The following is a 23,838-nucleotide window of genomic DNA, read 5'->3' on the forward strand; positions in this document are numbered from 1 at the left end:
TCATCGATGGGTGTGCCGTCCCTCGGATGGACATTAAACTAGACGTCCCGTCTGCTATCAGCAGTTGCTGGACCTCAAAGACCCAACTGTGTCCTTTATGAAGAGTAGGCGAGTTATCAGCGGCGCCCTAAATAAATTCCTACTACTGGGAAAGCAATGGCAAACCACCCAGTGCAACTCTTGCCAAGAAACTGCTTCGGCAGCACCGACGCTCTGTAACAGACGATGGTATAATCAGAATAAGAGAGTGTGTACGCCCTTGGGGATGTACGATGTTGTATACATAGCCCTACATGGGAAAGGTGAGCTACAATGTTCATGGTCGTCATGTACCTACAGCTTTTCTGGTCATCATCATCATCATCATCATGAAAAAAAACATCCCACGGTGGGTTTTCAACACACGACGTGCCGAGAGAATGGCATTTATTGCAAAACGTTTATTGAAAGCTTTGTAAAAACGAACATAAACAAGTCACTTTATTTAGAGCAAGATGTATTCACAGATTATAGCAACCGATATTTGCAAAGGACGTTAATACTTCAACCTCTGATCCCCAGCTCTCCCCCAACCCCCTCCAGAACCTCCACCCCAATCACAAACTCCAATCCTATTCAGCCCCATAATTCCCATATTCGCTTTGTCTCAGATAACGAATAACCAGGAGGTAACGCTGATACAAAGCACGAATATATTAGCTAGCCATACTTCAAATTAATTCTGCTTCATATAAATTAGTGGAACAAAAAGAAGTAAAAGAAATCAATGAAAGAAAAGGCGTTTCTTCATTACGCACGCTATGTACATTTCCATTGAACGTTAATCACAAAGTCAAGGCTGTTACAACACGACAGCTACAAACACTTTCGCACAAACTATAATAATAATAATAACAATAATTATAATAATAATAATTAGAACATTTCGCTGTTTTTTGTTTCCGGAAAGAAAGTCCCGATAGAAATCTGTAAACATGGAGGTACACTCACCAACTCGAGAGAGAATGTGCGACTCTCCCCCCCCGCCCCGCCCCCACTCTCTCTCTCTCTCTCTCTCTCTCTCTCTCTCTCTCTCTCTCTCTCTCTCTCTCTCTCTCTCTCTCTCTCTCTCTCTCTCTCTCTCTCTCTCTCTCTCTCTCTCTCTCTCTCTCTCTCTCTCTCTCTCTCTCTCGCAAGTGCACGCACTCGGTCCAGAGCGAGCAACAAACTCGGCTGCCCCGGCGGGAGTTCAGAAAGGTGTCCCCGGTCGAGTCCCTAATCTCACCAAGCCCATTGCTGGCTCTGCAGCAGCGCCGGGAAGGCGGCGTACGTGGCCGCTGGGTACGAAGCCCCGTAAGGTGCACCGTAGCGCTGCAGATGAGGCAGCGCTGCTTGCATGGCGACGGCGGCCGCTGCACTCGCGGGGTGGCAGGCGTACGGGAAGGTGCCACCGTGGCACGGTTTGCCATCCCGTACAAGCACGGGCACGGCGACACGACGCGGCGAGGGCAGTGTTCCGATCGGTGCGGACATGTCCAGGCAGCCTTTCTCGGATCGGGCTCGCTTCATCTTGTAACGATGGTTCTGGAACCAGATTTTGACCTGAGTGGGCGTCAGACGGATGAGGCTCGCTAAATGCTCCCGTTCAGGCGCCGACAGGTAACGCTGCTGTCGGAAGCGCCTCTCCAGTTCGAACGTCTGCGCCTTGGAGAAAAGAACGCGCCGCTTGCGCTTCTTGCTCATGCCGTCACCGGCGCTCCCGCCGTTGCCGCCGCCCCCTCCGCCTGCAGAGCCGCTGCTGTTGGAGGCATCCGTGCTCGCTCCGTCCTGCGAGTCACTCGGGGTGAGCGCTGTGTCGGGAGCTCGAGTACGCGTTGAGCCCAGAGCATGCACTGCGGACACACACAGCGTCCAAGTGAGGCATGCCGTGTCCGGTGCTTTGAAAAACTGCAAATCCATGCACTACTTAAACAATGGCTACTCACTGGCTTACAGACAGGCACGGTTCATAGAATACGATCCAATCAATAACTATTTTCACAAAATTCTTCTCTTCCCTCTTCCCAAATGTTTACACATCACTTAGCAACAAAGGTTATGCAGCAGAATAGCAAATACATCATGATCTATTCATCAAGTGGTCGATGCAATTACAGGTGTATAACGGTGACCTGAAAAATCTCACAAAAGCAGAGTTCATTCCGAGTTTTACAATCGGGAAAACAAGACAAGTGAAGAATTAAGAAGTGGGGGAGCAGTTGCCATCACACAGTGCCGCGAGCAAGAATTCTTACACGGGAACCTCACATCCTCGCTGCCCGCCAGCCACCGAGCATACGGATTTTCCGCTGCGTCCAGGTAAGGTGTTGTGAGAGCCAGACCCCGGGTCTGCTCAGTCAGTGACGCAGAGGAATCTCGCTTGATGCATTCCACCTCCGTTTCGGGGCCGCTCTCCTCGGGCGAGCTTTCTTCATCCTTCGGGTCCGGTAAATCCAAGATGTCTCGTACAGAGAAGCTCGTCTTGGTGCTGCCCGCAGACATGGCTCCGTTTCACATAAAAGCCAGGCTGGTGCTCGAGGCCCTGCGTGGAAATACGTGCAAACATGCAATTAGGTGAGATAGATAGAAAGGGGGAAAGAGAGAAAGAGAGAGAGACAGAGACAGAGACAGAGACAGAGACAGAGACAGAGACAGAGACAGAGACAGAGACAGAGACAGAGACAGAGAGAGAGAGAGAGAGAGAGAGAGAGAGAGAGAGAGAGAGAGAGAGAGAGAGAGAGAGAGAGAGAGAGAGAGAGAGAGAGAGAGAGAGAGAGAGAGAGAGAGAGAGAGAGAGAGAGAGAGAGAGAGAGAGAGAGAGAGAGAGAGACAGAGAGAGAAAGAGTCACTCAGTCCGTGTACCGACCAACTGGCTACGAATTGGCAGGCGCTCAGTGCGGAGGATTTTTCCCGGCGCATGGCGCCTTTCTCCTCACGACCTTCTCAGGGTGCTCGCTCTGAGCACGACTATAAGACCAGCAAAATTGGAGATCAGGTCCCCTTCAAAGAGTATCGTTTGCCTCCGCTGCATGCTCGTGGTGCAAGCGGGCCCTACTAGGTAAGAGCAAAGGAGGTCGTGCAGATGTGGGCGGGTCTCACTGGAGTCAAGTGGAAGATGGTGCTGCTTGACTCGGGCGGATGGCCACGATTGGCGGTGCGCTTTGGAGTGCTTGCTAACAGCAGCGGGGAGAGTGCGCTACAATGGCATGGACACGGATTGCTATTCTCGCTTTATTTACATACAAAGAGGGTCCGTTTAAAACACGTGGCCTGAGTAGTCGATTTGCCACTGGCTCTGGGCGTCGCACTTAGGAGAAACACACAAAAACTGTCTGAACAATGAATGGCATGGACATTTCTGCAAGCAGGGCCTTTGCTGGAACTTTGATGTACCTCCCACTTTTACTTATCTATTTACATTTGTCTTGTATATGTACAGATTTATAGGCTCATAGAAAGCATGTTGGTTTTTAAATATCTATAAGTCCTAGTTGAATATGACAGCCGTGGTATGCATGTATGTAACACACACACACACACACACACACACACACACACACACACACACACACACACACACACACACACACACACACACACACACACACACACACACACTACTTCACTTCACTTTTTTGGACATTAATCAAAGACACACTGTTTGTCATATTGTCTGAAGGAGTCGTTTACTTTAAATAAACATTTCATAAGAAAGTGTCGTTATTTATTCAAAAAGTACATAAATGTTACTCAAAAAATTAATGTTTCAAACGCCTTATAAAATGCCATAAATATACTGTTGCGGGCTGGCGGGGTCGGGTGCGAAGACCACTAGGTGGTGAAGCTACGTCGATTCCCACCAGACTCCCCGGAATTGTAGGCCGTCGCTCACGGATAATTCCGTGACGTGGTGGGTCACTTCACCGACCGTGGACGCCAATAACTCAACCGCGTGACAAAGGGTCTTCCTGTCTATGGAATCGGGTTACCTAATTAACCACGTGGTTTGATTACCGGGAAACCACGCCCTCGGTACGCCTTGTCCGAACCGGATCGGATCACCTCTCCGGATCGGATGCAGCCGAGTGACACTGCCAAGGACGTACCGGCTAGAAGGAACGGTTCGTTCGGAATAAAGACCCGGCTAAACTTAGATTCGAACCATGCTGGACCAATGGGAAAAAAGACAAAAACGAGCAGGGAACATTCCTAATGACAATTATTTATTAACAAGCAAGCGAGGAAAAGTATGTGGTACGACAAAGATTTATTGGGTATGTTACGCAGGGTAGAGGAGAGAGGTGTGGGGTGCGACAATTTTACAAGCAACTTACTAAAGCAGACACAGTGCAGACTTGATGCGAGATTAATAACAGTTACAACAATAATGCTCTTCTGCAGGCTTACTTAACAGACAGGCACCAGCACACTCAGACACACACAGAAAAAGAAACCCAAATGAGAAGGGACTTTTGCAGCCAGGGAGGGGGTTGAGGTTATGCTCTCGGGACCTGGGCGTTTCGTGGGAGGGGATGCTCCGTGGTGCGGTACCCGACAATAGTCGTGTTGTCTCTGGTCCAAGCAGCACATGTGGAAATCGTGTTCCGAAGGAGGAGCTTGAGTGGAGAAGGGCGGAGTCCAGAGGGTGAGGGTGGAGCAGTAGGCGGGACCAGGCAGGAGGCGGTTCGTCGAGGCGAGACGTGGGCGGAGTCAAGAAGCAGGAGGAGATTCGTCGAGGTCGTGTGGGCAGAGACAAGGAACAAGAGGCGGTTTGTTGATGTCGTGTGGGCGGAGACGAGGAACAGGAGGCGGTTCGTCGATGTCGTGTGGGCGGAGACGAGGAACAGGGGGCGATTAGTCGACGTCATGTGGGCAGAGAGGAGAAACAGGAGGCAGTTCCTCGACGTCGTGTGGGCGGAGATGAGGAACAGGAGGCAGTTACTCGACGTCGTGTGGGCGGAGATGAGGAACAGGAGGCGGTTTGTCGATGTCGTGTGGGCGGAGACAAGAAACAGGAGGCAGGCCGTCGAGGCGAGACATGGGCGGAGTCGAGAAGCAGGAACACTCCGCGTGAAAACACCCAAACCGAACACACACTTCTACACGGAGGAGCTTCCTCGTCTTTTATAGAGCCCAGAGCTCGGGGGAGGGGCCATGCCGAATCCAACGTCATCGCCCGCGTCGGGCGTTCCGACTGCCTCTGACCCCTCACTTGGTCCGCCAGCTTGGGCCGGGTTTCGGGTAGACGTTGGTGCACCCTGCCCATGTACGTGACTCGCCGCACCTGTCGGGTTTCGGGTTCACCCGTAAAACGAGACTCCGAATAGAGCAGATACAGCAGATACTTTATGGCGGCACGGCAGTTTTGCCCACCTTACTGTGAAAGCGCCCGTGACTGATTTATCCCAGGAAAGAAAAGAAAAGAAAAAAATGGGAATGGAATGGAGGGAAAAATGATTTAATAAACCTAACTATTCGACCATCGCAACGCACACCCTTGTTTTCCCACTAAACAAAAGGAAGGGGTCTATCTACATGTATATTAATGGCATAACTGTCTCGGGACACCTATCTTTTGTATGCATGCGGTTCCGAGAACCACAACAATACATATCAACAAACTATACACTGTATGGGAGCGGAATAAAAAAATGTAACTCGAAAGAGCAATCAGAGATTGCAGACCCTCACAATGACTTGTTTTTGTGTACTGGTGAGTTATGTAATTAATAGGTCATTATTATATATTTAGTGCATAATTTATAGACCTACTCACGTTCCAATTGTAGGTATTTAATAGATGTACTCAAGTTGCATTGGTACATAATCAATACATGTACTATTATTTCAATAGAACGTAATTAATAGATTTTCTGGCATTTCAATAGTACGAAATTTGTAAACATAATCGTGTTTCAATAGTACATAATTATTACACGTACTTACATCCAATGATATTAAATTAATGGCCGTCCTCACAATTAAATAGTATGTAATTAATAGACCTTCCACCATATCAACAGAACGTAAATAATAGACACACTGGCATTTGAAGACTACGAAATTAGTACACTTACTCATGATCCAATAGTACGTAATTAATCGATATACTCACGTTTCAAAATACATAGTTGATAGACATACTTACATTCCAATAGTATGTAGTTAATAGATGTATTCACATTCCAAAAGAACGTAATTAATAGATGTACTCATGTTCGAATACCAGTATGTAATTATCAACGTACTCACATTTCAAGAGTACATTAATTAAGAGACATACTCACTCACCAAATTGTGTAATTAATAGACGTACTCATGTTACAATATTACAAAATTAATCGATAGACTCACCTTCCAATGGTAAGTAATTAATAGATATACTCAGGTTCCAATTGTATGTATTTCAGACATACTTATGTTCCAATAGTACATAATTAATATACATACTTGCATTCCAAAAGTACATAACTAATACATGTCAGCCTACTCACATTCCAATGTCATGTAATTAAGAGACATATTATCCAATAGTACCAAATTAATAGATGTACTCATTTTAATAGTATGTAAGTAGTAAACATAGTAGTAGGGTAAGAATACTGATTCTGGCTCACTTTTCCCCATGTAAATGAATGGGGGATTTTCAGCGATTTATATTTTTTTTCCCTAAAAATAAATCCCCTTTTTATCCCAAGGTATATTTATTTGTCTCCCCTTTTAACTTAGAGGTTGAACCTCATTGAATTGAACACCTGGGGGTTGAACAGCTCACTCATTGAACCTATAAAGATTTGTTCATTCTCAAATTCCTTCAATAGTTTAATTTTCTTTGCACAATAATCCCCATCTAAAATATTGACAAACAAAACATTTGAATCTTTATATTTTTTAAGATACCCCTTTTGTGCCATTACGAAATGATAAACTTCTCTTAATGCTCTTGTTTGACCACCTCCTGAGCCACAGGTTATTTTTTGTTAAGCCCCGCCCACTTTTCTTTAAGCCCCGCCCACTTTTGCTAAGCTCCGCCCACTTTTCATAAGGTATTTTTTCTAAGCCACGCCCACTTTTGCTAAGCCCCGCCCACTTTTGCTAAGCTCCGCCCACTTTTCATAAGGTATTTTTCTAAGCCACGCCCACTTTTGCTAAGCCCCGCCCACTTTTGCTAAGCTCCGCCCACTTTTCATAAGGTATTTTTCTAAGCCACGCCCACTTTTCCTAAGCCCCGCCCACTTTTGCTAAGCTCCGCCCACTTTCCATGAGGTATTTTTTCTAAGCCACGCCCACTTTTCCTAAGCCCCGCCCACTTTTGCTAAGCTCCGCCCACTTTTCATAAGGTATTTTTTCTAAGCCACGCCCACTTTTCCAAAGCTCCGCCTACTTTTGCTAAGCCCCGCCCACTCTTACATCATTTCCAGTTCATCTCTGACTCACAAAGAAATCACTAGAAAATTACAGGATGTTATGGTTTTGAAAAATTCCCCAAATGAAGGCTTGCCTAGGCTTGCCCAGGGAATTTCCAAAGGAAACCACACCCACCAGTCTTTCTCTATAAAAGCTTCAAACCCAGGCTCCATTTTAAACATTTGTTCTTGCTGGCAATGGTGTTCTGTGTGCTTGTCTCAAACTCTCTGTCTTCTATGGAACTAAACCTTCAAGTTGATGAACTGGATTCAAACCTCTTATCTATTGAGGTAAGATTTTTTATTTTCCTATTTTCAAACTTTGATTGAAGCATACTCATTTAATAATTAATTAACTTAATTAATACATTATTATTTTCTCTCACAGGAAATTGTATCTGAAAATACTGCTTTTGCTACAACTTGGGGGGAAATTGTTGGCTTGGTTGAAGACCTTGAGTGGGATGACTTTGGTGTTCCTTGGAACTCTCTGTCTTCTATGGAACTAAACCTTCAAGTTGATGAACTGGATTCAAACCTCTTATCTATTGAGGTAAGATTTTTTATTTTCCTATTTTCAAACTTTGATTGAAGCATACTCATTTAATAATTAAATAACTTAATTAATACATTATTATTTTCTCTCACAGGAAATTGTGTCTGAAATACGAAATGAAAATACTGCTTTTGCTACAACTTGGGGCGAAATTGTTGGCTTGGTTGAAGACCTTATGAGCGACCAAGACCCACAGAACGAGTTCGTCCTTGATGACCCAACCAAAGAGTTATACCTTGGAGACCAGCAAAATCCTGAAAAAGAGTTTTACAGCAATAGTACTCATTGTGAGTTATCAAGACAATACCCACTGAACAAGTTATACCTTGATGAGCCAGAATACAAGTTTTACCTTGGAGACTCACAAATTTTGAAAAATCAGTAAATGAGTTCTGCCTTGATGGTTTAAATAACTACCTTGGAGACTCAGGAAAAGGGTTTTGCCAAGATGGTTCTAAATATGGGGCCTACCTTGGAGACTCACAAATTTTGAAAAAATCAGTAAATGAGTTCTGCCTTGATGGTTTAAATAACTACCTTGGAGACTCAGGAAAAGGGTTCTGCCAAGATGGTTCTAAATATGGGGCCTACCTTGGAGACTCACAAATTTTGAAAAAATCAGTAAATGAGTTCTGCCTTGATGGTTTAAATAACTACCTTGGAGACTCAGGAAAAGGGTTCTGCCAAGATGGTTCTAAATATGGGGCCTACCTTGGAGACTCACAAATTTTGAAAAAATCAGTAAATGAGTTATCCTTAAGAGACTTTGTAAGTTGGTTTTACTTTGAATACTTGAAATGTGGGTTCTGGATTGATAACTCACAATGTGATACATATCTTGGAAACTCAACGGGAATGTGGTTATACCTTGAAGACTTGGAAAGTTGGGTTTATGTTGGACACTTGAAACTTTTTGGGGGCTTTTATTTATTTATTTATTTATTTATTATTATTATTATTTTATTTATTTATATTTTGGAGACTTTTGGAGTTGCTATCACTCTTTGGGATCTAAACCTATCGATGTAGTTCTTTGTCGGATGGTGCTTGATGGGAGCAAGATCAAGAAAGTTCTGGGAAGAAAGTGCAGGCTTACTCCCCCTTTCTACGTCATCAAACCTGAAAGCCTTAAAAGACAGAATTGGAAGAAGAGAAAAAAAAACGTAAAATATATATATATATATATATATATATAGGTGGAAATCTCATTTTGAAAAAGACTGTGTTGGGTGAGGATTGAGTTGGGGTTGAGATTTTGAATGTGAGGGTTGGGGTTGAGATTTTGAATGTGAGGGTTGGGACACACACACACATACACATCAACAAACAAAAGTTAAGCCTTGACTATTCAGTTGAGGATTCTGTGTTTGGGGTTCACAGATCTAAGAACGTCCCCCTTGACACACATTATATACTGTTATACACCTCGGACTTGGCCCTCGAGTGTCCACAACGGTGTATAGTAGGAGGGAGTGAAGCGCCAACCTATTGCTCCCATTACACACACACACACAAACAAAAGTTAAGCCTTGACTATTCAGTTGAGGATTCTGTGTTTGGGGTTCACAGATCTAAGAACGTCCCCCTTGACACACATTATATACTGTTATACACCTCGGACTTGTCCCTCTAGTGTCCACAAAGGTGTATTATATGCTTAGTTTTGTCTTTTGTAATTCCTGTGAATAAAATGAACCTAAAATCTCTTCCCCTTCCAAATCATATATTTTATAAGTCCAAGGAACTGTATCTATTACATCAACAATTTTAAAAGTTCTTTCGTCCATCGTTCAGTAAAACCCTTTTCAAAATGAGATTTCCACCTATATATTCTTACGATATCACCAACTTTGAACTTAGGTTTTCTGACATTAATCTCTTTTTCATATTTTAATTTTGTAAATGTTTCTGATGGCTTCATATTCGTTGACGTGTGAATCGTGTCATTATACTTATCCACAATATCCTGAATAAAAGATAACCATTGTTGTGAACCGAGTTGTGTGAATTTTTTATATAGTCTCTCTTTTAAGGTACGATTAAAACGTTCAACAACAACTGCCTTCCCTTCATTAAAGGTACTGTATAATGTAATACTGTTATTTTTTAAAAAATTCATAAATGTCTTGTTATAAAACTCTCTACCCTCATCAGTCCACAATTTCTTAGGTTTTCTCTTACTTTTATTAAATATCTGTTGAAAAGCTAACACAAGAGTATTACCTGTTTTGTTTTTTAAAGGGACAACCCACGCATATCTACTCCTCAAATCAATAACGGTTAAAGCATACTTGTACCCCTTATCATTATTGAGTTCAATCAAATCAGCAGACCAGATATAATCAACTTCCTTGGAATAAACTTTCCTTCTCTGAAACTTTGTGAATATTGGTTTATGTAATTCATCAGCTAATTGCTCTTCAGTCTTAATGGCATCATTAGAGCCTATAAGTTTTTTGAATTTCCAAGTCCAAGTTTCAATTTAGCACTAATCATCTTCTTCACGATGAACCTATCAACTTTTTCTCTCAAGGTTGGATTTTGTATCAGAGACAAATTATATAACATTTCTCTATCGGCTTCATGCTTTTCTTCCAACGTTGTGGTATTCCTATAATCAATATCGTGTCTCATGCACACTTCATCAACTCTATTGATTGGTTTACTCCAGGATTTAGGATTGTCTGCCTCATCTAATCTTTTATCCAAGTTTGTGCCTGGACCACAGAAAGAATACCCTGGAAGATGTAATTCCCCTGGTATTCCAGTAGTTGTAAATTTACTTCCTGATAAAAACTTTTGTATATCTCCTCCGAGTTTGTGTTTGGAGATAAATTGATTTTTTTTTTGAACCACACACCGAACATATACCTTTTTGTATAACCCTGTTATTTTTACTTTTAATATATGAAATATTTTTAGTATTAGTTTTCTTTTTACATTTGAGACAATAACTCATTTATTTATGAGAAAAATTTCTGCAGAGTGCAAAAACCTTTTTAGTTTCCAACATGCACATTTGAATCTTAATTTTTAAAACATAAAGAATCCTTAGAAATGCCTTCACTCTCTCCTCCATTTATTTAAGAAAAAACTTGAATTAAAATACATGTCTTCTCGATGTCGATAGTCTTGTCGAAAGTATTGCAAATAGACTTTTTAATTCTTTGTATTCCTCCCTGGTGAGATAAGTTAATTTCTTTAATACCTCTATTCTTTTTTGATTCTCACTGGTTTCCATTTTTTGATATGTATTCATTCTCTCTCTTTCCTCCCTCTCTCTCTTCTCTCTTTCCTCCTTCTCTCTCTCCTCCTCCTCCTTTTCCTCCTCTTCCCTCTCTTCTTCAACTCCTTCCTCATCCCTTACTATACTTGAATCGTTTACACCCCATAGAATATTATACATATATTCATCAGGATTTCTTGTTATTCCTGTATCCAAAATAATTTTTTTACAACAGGATACCAATAAAATTTCTTTTGAATTTCTAAAAGAGCCTTACCTTTTCTTAACCTTATAATTTTTTCATTATTTAACATTCTAATTAAATCTAAAGTTGTTGGTTTATCAACATCAGCATAATGCCAATCTTTTATTGAAAATACCTCATTCTTATGTTGTAGAACATATTTATTAAAATACCGAATACCCTTTTCTTGAAGGTATGCTTGAACACAGAAATGATAATTTTCTTGAAGCCTTCTTGCTGTCATTTATGTATTAGAAATATATGTTAGAATAATATTATGGCACGAAACACCTCCCCATCTTCCCATAGTTAAATCATTTTGTATTTCCTTACTTATTATATATAATCCTGTTTTTTCTGTTTTCATGAGATAAACAAGGGCAAAACCATTATTATATTTACCCTTATTAAATTCTTTTATTTGTTGTTTACTAATCGTGGCTCCACAAAACTCATTCTCGATACCAAGTGGATAATATTCTTCCTTACGAGACTGATTTAATTGTTCCAGGTCTTCGAGGTTAATTTTAAATGACCAATTATACCCTAAATCATTCATATCATACCCCCATTGTTCTATTCTCATACAAACGATACGCCCTTCTTTATAAAAATTTATTTTAATTCGAACTGTGAATTCTGTATGACCTGGAGATAATATCAACACTTCTGTATCTTTAGAATACACAGCCGTTTTATTTAAGTATATATATTGTGATAAATCGCTTAATCTCACCAAGTCATTCGCGTCAGTCGGGCTTGGATAATTTTTTAATTTATAAGCATTTTTCATGTTAATATTTTTGTTTATATTATATTTATATCGTTCAGCCTGTGCCTTTGTATAATAATTTGATAAATCAATATCCAGTTCTTGAGATACACCAAAGATAGAACCATCTTTACCAACATAAGTCATTTATATTAGATTAAAAATAATATCATAAAATTTTTTATTTTTGTTGAGTTGAAATAACACATATAGACATAATTGACCACAACACTTGGAATTTAATTCTTGGACTTGAAATGTTTGATAAACACCATTCTGTAAGAATTTTATGACTTCAACAGGTGGTGGAAGACCAAAACTATCAAAATAATATTTGTCTTGACTATTAAAAATACAAACCCAATGAGAACCGTTCCCATCATTATCTTCTAAGTTCATAATAATATTCTTTGTATGTTTCGACACATTTGTTAATTCATCTCTCATACAAATAACCACATTATGAATTTTTAATTTCTTACAATATTTGACAAGTTGTAAATTTGATGTTGTATTCTTTCCAAATTCTTTCAACCACTCATCAATGCTCATTTATTTATTAGAAAGATATAATCCATTACCTCTTTTCGTTAATTTTACACCTGCTTGTGCTATAGAAGAAAGCATATCTCCAACTAACAATCTCGCTTTATCAGGCAGACCTTCAAGTTTTTCAGCAAAATCTACAATTACACCACTTCCACTAATTTGTTTCTCCAACTCTTTGTTATGTCTTTCCAATTCTTTTTGAGCCTGGAGTTGAGCCTTCCTTTCGTTGGCAGTTTTGACCGCTGTTGAAATACCACCCGTCAATGCTCCAACCGCACTTAAACCAGCAAATAAAGGAATTAGAAATGGGAGAAATCCTCCACTCGTCTCTCTTATTGAATATTTTTTCAACATTGGTTTTGTCATTTTAATTTTAAGTGAGCCAGTGTCATTCAAGATTTTAACCTGTTCTCTTGTGAGCAAAACATCAATTCTTACTGCTCCTTTTCTCTGAATTGTATTAACGTTAATCGTACAAGGCTTTTGATTTTGAACACAAGATGATAGTTTATGAAGATTGATTTGATTAACATATACCCCAGTTGGTACTTTGCCACTCATTTATTTAACAAAAAAATTATGTGAGACTAATCATCACACCATTATCTGTATTAATCTGCAATTCTGTTTCTTCCAAAAGCAAACAATATGTATCAACTTCTTCACTCTCTCCTCTTTCAATGTATAGGGAAGTATCCACTCGATTAGACTTTATAGTTTCTTTTTGAGCGCTCAGGTCAAACGTATAGATTGTATACAAACTTTTAAATGCTGTCATATCCAAAATAGGTTCTTTATTTCCATTACTTTCACACACCTTTTGGTAAGACTTGTATGCTTCAGCAAAATCATTTTTTTCCCAATTAATTTCCAATCTATCTCGTGGATAAAATGTTCCATCTAGAGAAACGCGAAGTTGTTTCACCTTAGCATTATCACTCAATGCATTATTCTTATCAGTCGCAGTATCACCATCTGGCTTTTTAAAAATCATCCACAGATATCGTGGCTTTCCTTCCAGAACACCCAAATTCCACGTGTAAGTAGTTTGATTGAGTTTAACGTGTTGACATCTTCTTTTGAGGTATGATACACTGAGTGGTTTTTTTGAGTTAAGTCTTCGATTCAACATCTCTTCTGTTTTAAGATTAGGAGTATATTCACTGATATACCAACTCATCTCCTCAATTACAAATTTATTCTGATCACCAAAAGCATTACCAACACCAAAAAGCAATCTATTTTCATTATCATTCCTTTGTAGTTGAAATCTAATTTTAAGACCATACAGAACTTTATCATAATCACAAAATCCAAATATACCTTTAAGAGGAACTGCCACAGTAAAACTATTTTCTGCTTTTGTATCATCATTATACATTCCTTTCCTTTGAGTATACCCAGGGTCTGTGTTTGTTCCCGTTGACATATCAGGAATAAAACCTTCGACAGACCCCTTTCCCATTCTATCACTGAATGTATAGAGTGTAAATTTCATCATTTCAGATACAGCAGAGACATAATCAACCGCTTCAACTTCTTGTGTTCCAATATACAATCGCACACTATCAAACATTTTCCAGAAGAAATCATTTACAAGTGTAGCGTTTGTGTTATTCCCAGCCTTAGTGAATTTAAATTTACACAACAAGAAACTTTCGGAGAGATTCAAATAGGTTTGTTGATTATTTATTTCAAAACTTTTTGTACCATTTGTATTCCAGTCTGTTCCAGTTATTGCATTTACCTTGAAGTAATCTTCTTTTTTAGTGGAGTTTGAGATAATAATAGTATCATCCAAATCATAGATACTATCAATTGCTTCCATACTTGTATTTATTTAGGAAAAAGATGTTAAAACTTTTGAAACCCTGATCCAAGTATTTGAATTATTTTCTGTCGTTCTTGGGGGACAACTGAGTTTTACCTTTCTTAATTTCTTTTATTGCTTGTAATTTATGAGATTCTTTCTGAGCATCTTTTATACTCTTTACAGCACCTGCTACATTTCCCACAGCAGAAGCAGTTGAACCAATTAGGTCTTTATGTTTAAGAATAGTTGAACCAATACCCATGAGAGTATCAATTATCCCATCTCCTCTAAATTGATGTCCGACACCCCTTTGTCTCTTAGGTTTATAGTATCCTCTACCAAGATACATACCTTCACCCTTGTAGTACGGGAAAGGAACATCCCATCCCCTGTAATTATTTTATATTTTCCCAACTCGTGCTTCCTCACAATAACCATCGTATTTATTTATTGAAAAACTTCACGTAGGTGAATTCTGATGGATATAACTTCTCCATTAAAAGAGATCACACGATTATCTTGGTCGGTTATCCTAAAATTTACTCTGTGTATGGTTTTTCCTGACACAGGTAGATAAACCAAATTTTTAGGCTCCATATTGAATTTATAACCAATTGGGGTTGAGTATGCGCTGAATGAAAATATTGTATTTGTTTTTAATCCATCATTATAAGCACCATCAATCAAATCACAGTGAATTAACACCGAATTTATTCCTGAGGATATTTGAATGACATTATCACTGTAAAACGTCCCATTAGTTTCAATCTTTTTGAGGAGAAACCTAATAACTCTCTAAATGAATTATCAATTGTGAAATCAACCTTGTAGTTATTTTTAACTTTAATCGTTGATTTTGAAGTATGTTTTTGAATGTTTATAACAATATTTTTTGGTTCATCACCCTGTTCTTTCATAAGACGAGCAATTTCGGAAGATATTTGAGAAATCTCGTATGCTCCGGGTGAGACTGTTATCGTTTTGTATCCACTTCCCGGATTATAACTAAACTTGTCATTTTTCTCGGTTATATTAAATAAGGTATTATAAGTCTCCATGGACAATAAAGATGCCTCATATTCTTTTGTTGTGTCAAGTTGTAGTGGGTATGGGAATGAAGATGTGTGGTCGCTTGTTGTGAAATTAAAACTCAGGATTGTGCTTCTCATCTTATTTAATATGAGATAAAATGTCTTTATATTGAGATTTATTAATTATTTTCATGTTCATCAACTGGTCTAAAATGGCTGATGCTTCATTAAAACAATTGTTATTTCCAGCCTTCTTACTGCCGAACAACAATAACAGTCTATTAACTAATTGCGATGGGTCATTTGGAAGAAAACTAATACCTGAACCAAGGATACTTAAAGCCTGAATAATGTGTTTCTCCTTCTCATTCTTCCTACTTTTACCAGAAAGAATAACCTTATAATTTAGAGTGTTCAGCAAATCAATATATACTCTATCATCATTATTTTCCATATCCAATGGTTTATCAATATACTTTGATTCATCCCTCACAGTTGAAGCTTGTCTTCCATCTTTTGTGAGAAGAAACATTAATCTCGGAGTTAGTTTAACAGGGGGTTGAGCAGAACTTAAGAACCTTAATTCATCATTAAATATCAATACCTTTTCTTGAACAAGATGAAATATTGCTGGTTGTTCTGTTGGAATGAGTCCTGCTTTGGTTTTTGAATCCGCTGAATATTCATTGTTTTGAACAGCATTCACAATATAATCAGGGGTTGATTAATCTCTTCCAGTTGTTGAAATAAACCTTCATCATCATATTCTAATTCTCCTAAATGCTCTAATTCTTCCTCCGTCATTTGACTGAAATCTTTTAACATTTGAAGCTTTCTAGGAGTATATTCTACTGTGGGAACTGTGGAAACATCTTTCATTTTTTCTTGGGAAGTCTTTAAAAGTGGTTTAAAAAATTTCTCTTGTTTTTTTTCAAATGCTTCTTCGCCCGTTAGTTTCTGTCTGCGTTTCTTCTTTATGTCTTCCTGTTGTTTTACAACTTTTGAAACCAACTCTTGATGTTCCTTAAATCTTCTTGCTCTTTCTTTTGTATCCATTTATTTATTGTAAAATATCATTTAATGAATTGTAAAGATCAACAGGGAAATTTTCCTTTTCTTCATCATTCAAGTAGATGTGTTCAAATAAATCCTTTTCTTTAAATATTTCATCAAATTCTTTATTAACATTAATGCGAGTTGTAATTTCTTCTTCACTAATCCTTGCATCTCTGCTTTTCATACGTTTGTGTTGAGTTTCTTCATCAACATCAAAACCGAATGATAAAATCTTCACTCCGCTCAGATATTTAATAATTTGTCTCGTTCCTTCTGGATTAGTTTCTAATATCCCAACACCACCAGATTTTAGTTTCTTTAACTCACTCTTACAATGTGAATATTTTGTTGTACCAAGAGAAACCTCCTCAAATATTTGTCCTTCATTCCTCAATCGCATATGTTCCTCCACTGAAATATAGTGATAATCTTCACCTTTTACTTCTCCAGGTCTTATTGCTCTAGTTGTTGTTGATACAATGCGTATCACGGGGTGTTTTTAAGTAAATTTACAATATTCTCATTTGTACTACACAAGAACCTTGATTTATGAAAGTTTTTTCCAGAAGCAGATTTACCCACAAGATTTATAATAATAGTTGTCATTTATATATGTAATTGTTTATAAAACAAAAAATATATCCCTTAATATCTCATCTTGTTTCACAACAATATATTTATATTTTTCAGTCGTGTGCTTCATATAATCCTCAAATTTCTTTTTACTACATAATGTAGAACAATTATCTCTCCAAAAATTATTGATATCTATTGAATTTAACTTGAATAAAATAAAAGTATTAGCATTGTTTCTGATGGAACGACGAGGAAGTTGAAAGTACGATTGACTAAGATAAATACAATTACAAGAAGAATGTCTCCCTCTTGTGTAGTAGCTGTCCATTACCGTTTGGTTTCTCTCATTAACACAATCATCAAAGATAACGAGGTTCTTTTTTGATTTATCCAAATCTTGGGGAGACGGTATATCATCCGTATTATCACTAAGAATACAAGTTATAAGATTTGATTTCTTTTTACATCTCTGTGTATCACAAAATAGTTGAATTATATCTTCAATGTTATAATCATTTAGGTTTTTTGACGTTTAAATAAACCTATTATATCTTCTTTTTGAAGACCAGCATTAAAACCTTGTGAGAGTAGTTGATACTCTGGTTGAAAACTCGACTTTGTGAAAATTATTAAATTATCATAATCTAAAAAGTTGGGAGTGAGGAGCATTTTTAAAAGTAAGCAGGTTTTTCCACATCCACTTGAACCAACTATGAGACATCTTAATGAATTTGGGAGATTTTTATGGTTGTTAAATTTTATCTTATTTTCCCAAATAGGTAAAAAATCATTCATTTATATATTTGAAAAACAGGTTATTTAATTTATTATTGGCTTTTTTAGAAACTCTATATTTTATCCTAAGTTCAGGTTTAATTTCAAGATAATCCATTATTTTATTTATACAATATCTTGTGTTGATATTTCCCTGAAAATTACATCCATGAATAATATACAACAACAATCCTTTGAACATTTCTCTTATACGTTCAGTTTCTTCCCTTGTAAGGAAAGGTGTGTTATCATCCTCATACTTTACATTCATTTCTCTAATCAATCTTGTAAAGTAATTCATTTTTGGTGTAAATCTAAAAGAATTATTTTCCTTTTTATATTTTTTATTATCATTAATTAGAAGATAATCACAGAATATACATTGTTTATAGGCTTTTGACTCTGTGTTTAATCCCCGTCTTTCACACGCAGGACAATTCTCAAATTTGTCATATGGAGAATCAGGAAAGTCTAGCATATTTATAAAGTAAAACTTTACTTAAACTGAAATTCATCTATACTTTCAGTTGTATATTACCATCCATATCGATATACTTTTTTTCATTATCAGATTCAACGACAACATTTTTTATATTAAAGGTAATTTTAAAATTATCGTTAACTACTATTGAACGAAATGTCATTTCACCTGATATATTAACATCCTTTATTTCATCAAGATTTACATCTTTAGGGTTGTTGAAAAAAATACAAATTTCTCCTTGCATATTACAGATGGTCTTATCTTTTCTTTCTAAAGCTTCATCCATAAGGTTTTTGTTCTTTGATACTTTTTCTTGTTTCATTGCTTTTTCTAGTTTTGAATATATTACTAGAAGGAGAGGAGAAACTTTTGTTAGAGATACTTTAATTGATGTTCTACCAGGTATACTAAAAGCCCTTCCACTGAAGGAAATTGAAGAACTCATATTATTTACCATAATAGTTTTTATCCAATAGTTGTTATATTTATCTTTGTTCAATTTTACATCCTTGACATATTTCTCAGTATCTTTAACAGATGAAGAGATTGATTGAAACTTGTCTTTTGTGTCTTGAAACATTGTATTTATTAAGTGAAAAAGTTGGAGGATAAAATGTTTTTAAGCACAGATTCACCTATAAATTAAACGAAATTTTCATCAAGAAAATTTTAGTTCAAGCAAAGTTTTATTCTATAAATATGGTGAATACAACGTACTGCGATGTTTGTAATCACGAATATAAACATTATAGAAAACACCTCCGAACCAACAAACACACATTTAATCTATTTCATCAAATATCTCCTCTTGAGTTGGAAAGAAAACATTGTGATATCTGTTCAAAGGATGTTTTGAAGAGTAGTTATAATCAACATCTTCAATCACAAAAACACAAGAAAAAGGAGTTTAAAGTAAAGGGAGACTATTATATTAAAAACACTGATGAGGCATTTAAAGGGCATATAAAAATAAGGATTTTTCAATTTGGAGAACCCGGTCCATCATCAATAGCTGAATCAATTGAAATAGTAAAACCCGATGTTGAAAAATTTATTAAAAAGACATTAAAAGAAATAAAAACTTTAAAGTTTTATATGGGAGTGAAAATGAATATGAAAAGACAAGATGAAGAACAAACTCCTTATATGAGAACAGATCTTCATTTTATAACATCATTTCAAGATTTTTTGAATAGTGGGGTTTATGAAGAACTATCAAGACAAGAGGAGGATGTTGATAATACAGTGGTAGGAAGTGGATTCAATATTAAAAAATCATCTTTTTAGATATACACATTCTAAAATCAAACCCTCTTAAAGCTTCTTCTTATATTGAATTACCAAAAGAAATAAAACTAAAGAAGGCAGTTGTTAATATTAAGAACAATGATAATAAATGTTTTCTCTGGTCTGTTCTTGCTCACTTACATCCACCAAAATGTAATTCAGAAAGAGTAAAACAATATATGAAATATGAGAATACCTTGGACATTAAAGATTTTAAATTCCCAATGCCACTAACAGATATTCCTAAATTTGAGAAAAAGAATAATCTTTCTATTAATGTATATGGATTAACGGATACAAACAAAGTTCAAATATTAAAAATTTCAAACAACTATAAAAATGAAGAAACACACATTGACCTTTTATATTTTAGTGTTGGAAAGAATTCACATTACACATACATCAATAATTTATCAAGATTAATCTCTTCTCAGGTATTCAGAACAGCAAACAAAATATATCCTTGTAAGCGATGTCTTAATTCATTTCATACAAAAGAACGATTAGAACAACATTCAAAATATTGTAGTAATCATAAATCAGCTGTAATTACAATGCCTAAACCTGGTGAAAAGATTTATTTTGAAGATTATAATAAATCTATCATGCACCCATTTGTGATATACGCTGATTTTGAATGTATCCTTAAAAAGATAAATACTGCTTCTCCTAATCCAAAAGAACCATATACAAATAAATATCAAAAACATATTCCTTGTGGTTTTTGTTATTATATCAAATCATCTGTTGGAGAAAAGTATAACAAACTTGAACATTATCGTGGAAAAAATGCTTCACAAGAGTTTGTAAAACGATTAGAAAAGGATTGTATAAGACTCACTAAATTAATGAAAGAAACAAATGAACCGATGAAATTAACCAAAGAAGAAAAATTAGAATTTAGAATGAACAATATCTGTCATATTTGTGTAGTGGAAATTAAGGAGTTTAAAGTTAGAGACCATTGTCATCTTACTGGTAAATATAGAGGTCCCGCTCATTCCTGTTGTAATCTTAATTATAAATTACCTTCTTTTATTCCAGTCTTTCTTCACAACAGCGCCAACTATGATACACATCTATTTATAAATGAACTTTCAAAAACACCAGGGAATATTTCTGCTATAACAAACACAAGTCAAAAGTATATTTCATTTTCAAAAATGATATTCACAAAACCTATAACTCGTATTAGGTTTTTAGATTCTTACAAGTTTATGGGAACACCACTAGCCTACCTCGCATCAAATCTAAGCTCCACGGACTCTTTTCCAAATCTTAATTCATTCTTTCCAAAAGAGGAAATTCTCACTAAAGAGGAAATTCAGATTAAAGAGAGAATTCAAAGTAAAGAGGAAATTCTAACTGAAGATGAAATTCTAATTATAAAGAAAATTCGAACTAAAGAGGAAATTCAGATTAAAGATGAAATTCTGATTAAAGAAGGAATTCTTACGAGAGAGGAAATTCAAACAAGGAATGAAATTCAAAGTAAAGAGAAAATTCTTACAAGTAAGGGAATTTATCCTTATGATTATATGGATTCATTTATGAGATTTAAAGAAACACAACTTCCTTCAAAAGAAAGTTTCTATAATAACCTTTATGAAGAAGAGATAAGTGATAAGGAATATAAACACGCACAAGAAATATGGAAAATATTTAAGATAAAGAACCTTGGAGAATATCATGATTTATATCTAAAAACAGATGTTTTATTGTTAGCTGATGTGTTTGAGGCTTTTAGAACACTCTGTCATAATAAAAATTGTTATGGATTAGACCCTGCCCACTATTTCACAGCTCCTGGTTTAGCTTGGAGTGCAATGTTGAAAATGACAAAACAAGATATAGATTTAATCAGTGATGTTGATATGCTTTTGATGATTGAGAAGTCCAAGAGAGGTGGAATATCACAAGTATGTTCAAAAAGATATGCTAAAGCAAATAATAAATATCTTCCAAATTATAATAGTGAAAAAGATAGTAATTATTTGATGTATTTTGATGCTAATAATTTGTATGGATGGGCAATGTCTCAATCTCTGCCTTATGGTAAATTAGAGTGGGTGGAAGAAAAGGATTATGAAAAGGCTTTGATGAATATTGTTATTTCTTCTCAAGAGGAATTGAATGACGAAGAAGAAGGTTATTATTTTGAAGTTGATTTGAGGTACCCGAGTGATCTTCATAATAAGCATAAAGATCTTCCTTTTGCATGTGAGAAAGAAACTCCAAAGAAAGAATGGTTAAGTGATTATCATAAAAGTTTTAATATTAAAGGCAAATCAACAGAAAAGTTATTAACAACATTCTATGATAAAGAGGGATATGTTTTACATCAGAGAAGCTTAAAACAGTTTTTGAGAGAAGGATTGAGAGTAGCTAAAATTCATAGAGTTTTAAAATTTAAACAAAGTCCTTGGGTGAAAAAGTATATTCAATTCAATACAGATATGAGAGCAAATACCAAAGTAAAATTTGAAGGGGACTTTTATAAATTAATGAATAATGCTGTATTTGGAAAGACTATGGAAAATGTTAGAAACAGGCAAAACATTAGATTCGCAACATCTTGGAAAGAAGCTTCGAGATTGATAAATAAACCAAGTTTTGAGAGAGAAGAGGTTTTTTCAGAGAACTTTTCTGCAATTCATATGAAAAAGGAAAGTATTGTAATGGATAAACCAATTTATATTGGAACAGCAGTTCTTGATTTATCAAAGATATTGATGTATGATTATTTGTATAATGACTTAAAGAAAGAGTATGGTGAAAATGTTTCATTGTTGTATATGGATACTGATAGTTTTATCCTAGATATAAAAACTGATGATGTTTATGAAGATATGAAGAAAAATATTGGAGTATATGATACAAGTAATTTCAGCAAGAAGAGTGAGTTATTTTCCAAAAAGAATGAAAAGGTTATTGGTAAGTTTAAGGATGAGTTGGGTGGAAAAGTAATGAGTGAGTTTATTGGATTGAGAGCAAAGGCATATGCTTATAAGTATGGTGAACAGATTGATAAGAGGTTAAAGGGAATAAAGAAATATGTAATAAAGAAATCAATAACTTTTAGAAATTATTATAATTGTTTGATGAATAAGAAAGAAGAATATAGGAAAATGAATACAATAAGAAGTTATAAACATAACATATATAGTGAAGAAGTAAATAAAAAGGCATTAGGAGCCTTTGATGATAAGAGATTTATTTTAGATAATGGAATAGATTGTGTTCCATATGGATATTGTATGATAGAGTGTATAAAATAGATTATGTTTTAACGATGGGAAGATGGGTTAGGGTTTTTCAAGGGCTACACTTGTGGTTTTTTCACAATATATAAATGGTTAAACCAAGTATTAATCAAACTAAAGAGTGGAGAAAATCTCAGTCTTGGTATATAAATGGAAAACATAATGAATGTGAAAAATATCAAATAAGTCTTATTGAAAAAATAACTAAAACAAAGGTAAATAAAACAAATAAGCGAATTAATTTAAAAACTAGTAAGTTAGAGGATGTAAAGAAAAATGAATATCCTTGAATGGACTGAAAACTTTGATGGTTATCAATTGAACAATGAAAAAACAATTTACTATAATCTCAAAATGATATGTGGCTCAGGAGGTGGTCAGATGAGAGCATTAAGAGAAGTTTATCATTTCGTAATGGCACAAATGGGGTATCTTAAAAAATATAAAGATTCAAATGTTTTGTTTGTCAATATTTTAGATGGGGATTATTGTGCAAAGAAAATTAAACTATTGAAGGAATTTGAGAATGAACAAATCTTTATCGGTTCAATGAGTGAGCTGTTCAACCCCCAGGTGTTCAATTCAATGAGGTTCAACCTCTAAGTTAAAAGGGGAGACAAATAAATATACCTTGGGATAAAAAGGGGATTTATTTTTAGGGAAAAAAAATATAAATCGCTGAAAATCCCCCATTCATTTACATGGGGAAAAGTGAGCCAGAATCAGTATTCTTACCCTACTCATAGTCAGTTCTAATGCTACATATACGTACTCACATTCCAA

At 36.1% G+C, this 23,838-nt stretch overlaps 2 protein-coding genes across 4 annotated transcripts; one reads left to right on the plus strand and one right to left on the minus strand.

Moving 5' to 3' along the window:
• Positions 1–398: 398 nt before the first annotated feature.
• LOC147022676 (homeobox protein Nkx-2.2-like) lies at positions 399–6,224 on the minus strand. 3 transcript variants are annotated; one of them, XM_085887446.1, is made up of 3 exons: positions 2,881–6,224; positions 2,274–2,560; positions 399–1,871 (listed from the first exon to the last, which is right to left on the minus strand). In XM_085887446.1, exons 2-3 carry the CDS (start codon positions 2,518–2,520, stop codon positions 1,261–1,263), a joined length of 858 nt encoding a protein of 285 aa, XP_085743572.1. In that variant the 5' UTR covers positions 2,521–2,560; positions 2,881–6,224; the 3' UTR covers positions 399–1,260. The 3 variants fall into 3 exon arrangements, with proteins under 3 accessions (XP_085743572.1, XP_085743571.1, XP_085743570.1); XM_085887445.1 differs by having other exon boundaries at positions 2,885–6,203; XM_085887444.1 differs by having other exon boundaries at positions 2,274–6,211.
• A 393-nt stretch (positions 6,225–6,617) lies between these two features.
• Positions 6,618–8,418, plus strand: LOC147022677 (uncharacterized). Its single transcript, XM_085887448.1, has 3 exons — positions 6,618–7,715; positions 7,813–7,977; positions 8,075–8,418. Exons 1-3 carry the CDS (start codon positions 7,623–7,625, stop codon positions 8,363–8,365), a joined length of 549 nt encoding a protein of 182 aa, XP_085743574.1. The 5' UTR covers positions 6,618–7,622; the 3' UTR covers positions 8,366–8,418.
• Positions 8,419–23,838: the final 15,420 nt, after the last annotated feature.

Source organism: Eptatretus burgeri, chromosome 7 (assembly GCF_056783735.1).
Source record: "Eptatretus burgeri isolate ZD-2024b chromosome 7, Ebu_testis_v1, whole genome shotgun sequence".
In the NCBI taxonomy this organism is placed as follows: Eukaryota; Metazoa; Chordata; class Myxini; order Myxiniformes; family Myxinidae; genus Eptatretus; species Eptatretus burgeri.

Bases quoted from the DNA above. Each gene is read 5' to 3' on its own strand.
- LOC147022676 (XM_085887446.1), bottom strand. From the start codon at position 2,520: ATGTCTGCGGGCAGCACCAAGACGAGCTTCTCTGTACGAGACATCTTG. The intron at 1,872-2,273 runs GTAAGAATTCTT...GTGTGTCCGCAG, and splicing joins CGAGGATGTGAGGTTCCCGT to TGCATGCTCTGGGCTCAACG.
- LOC147022677 (XM_085887448.1), top strand. From the start codon at position 7,623: ATGGTGTTCTGTGTGCTTGTCTCAAACTCTCTGTCTTCTATGGAACTA. The intron at 7,716-7,812 runs GTAAGATTTTTT...TTTCTCTCACAG, and splicing joins CAAACCTCTTATCTATTGAG to GAAATTGTATCTGAAAATAC. The intron at 7,978-8,074 runs GTAAGATTTTTT...TTTCTCTCACAG, and splicing joins CAAACCTCTTATCTATTGAG to GAAATTGTGTCTGAAATACG.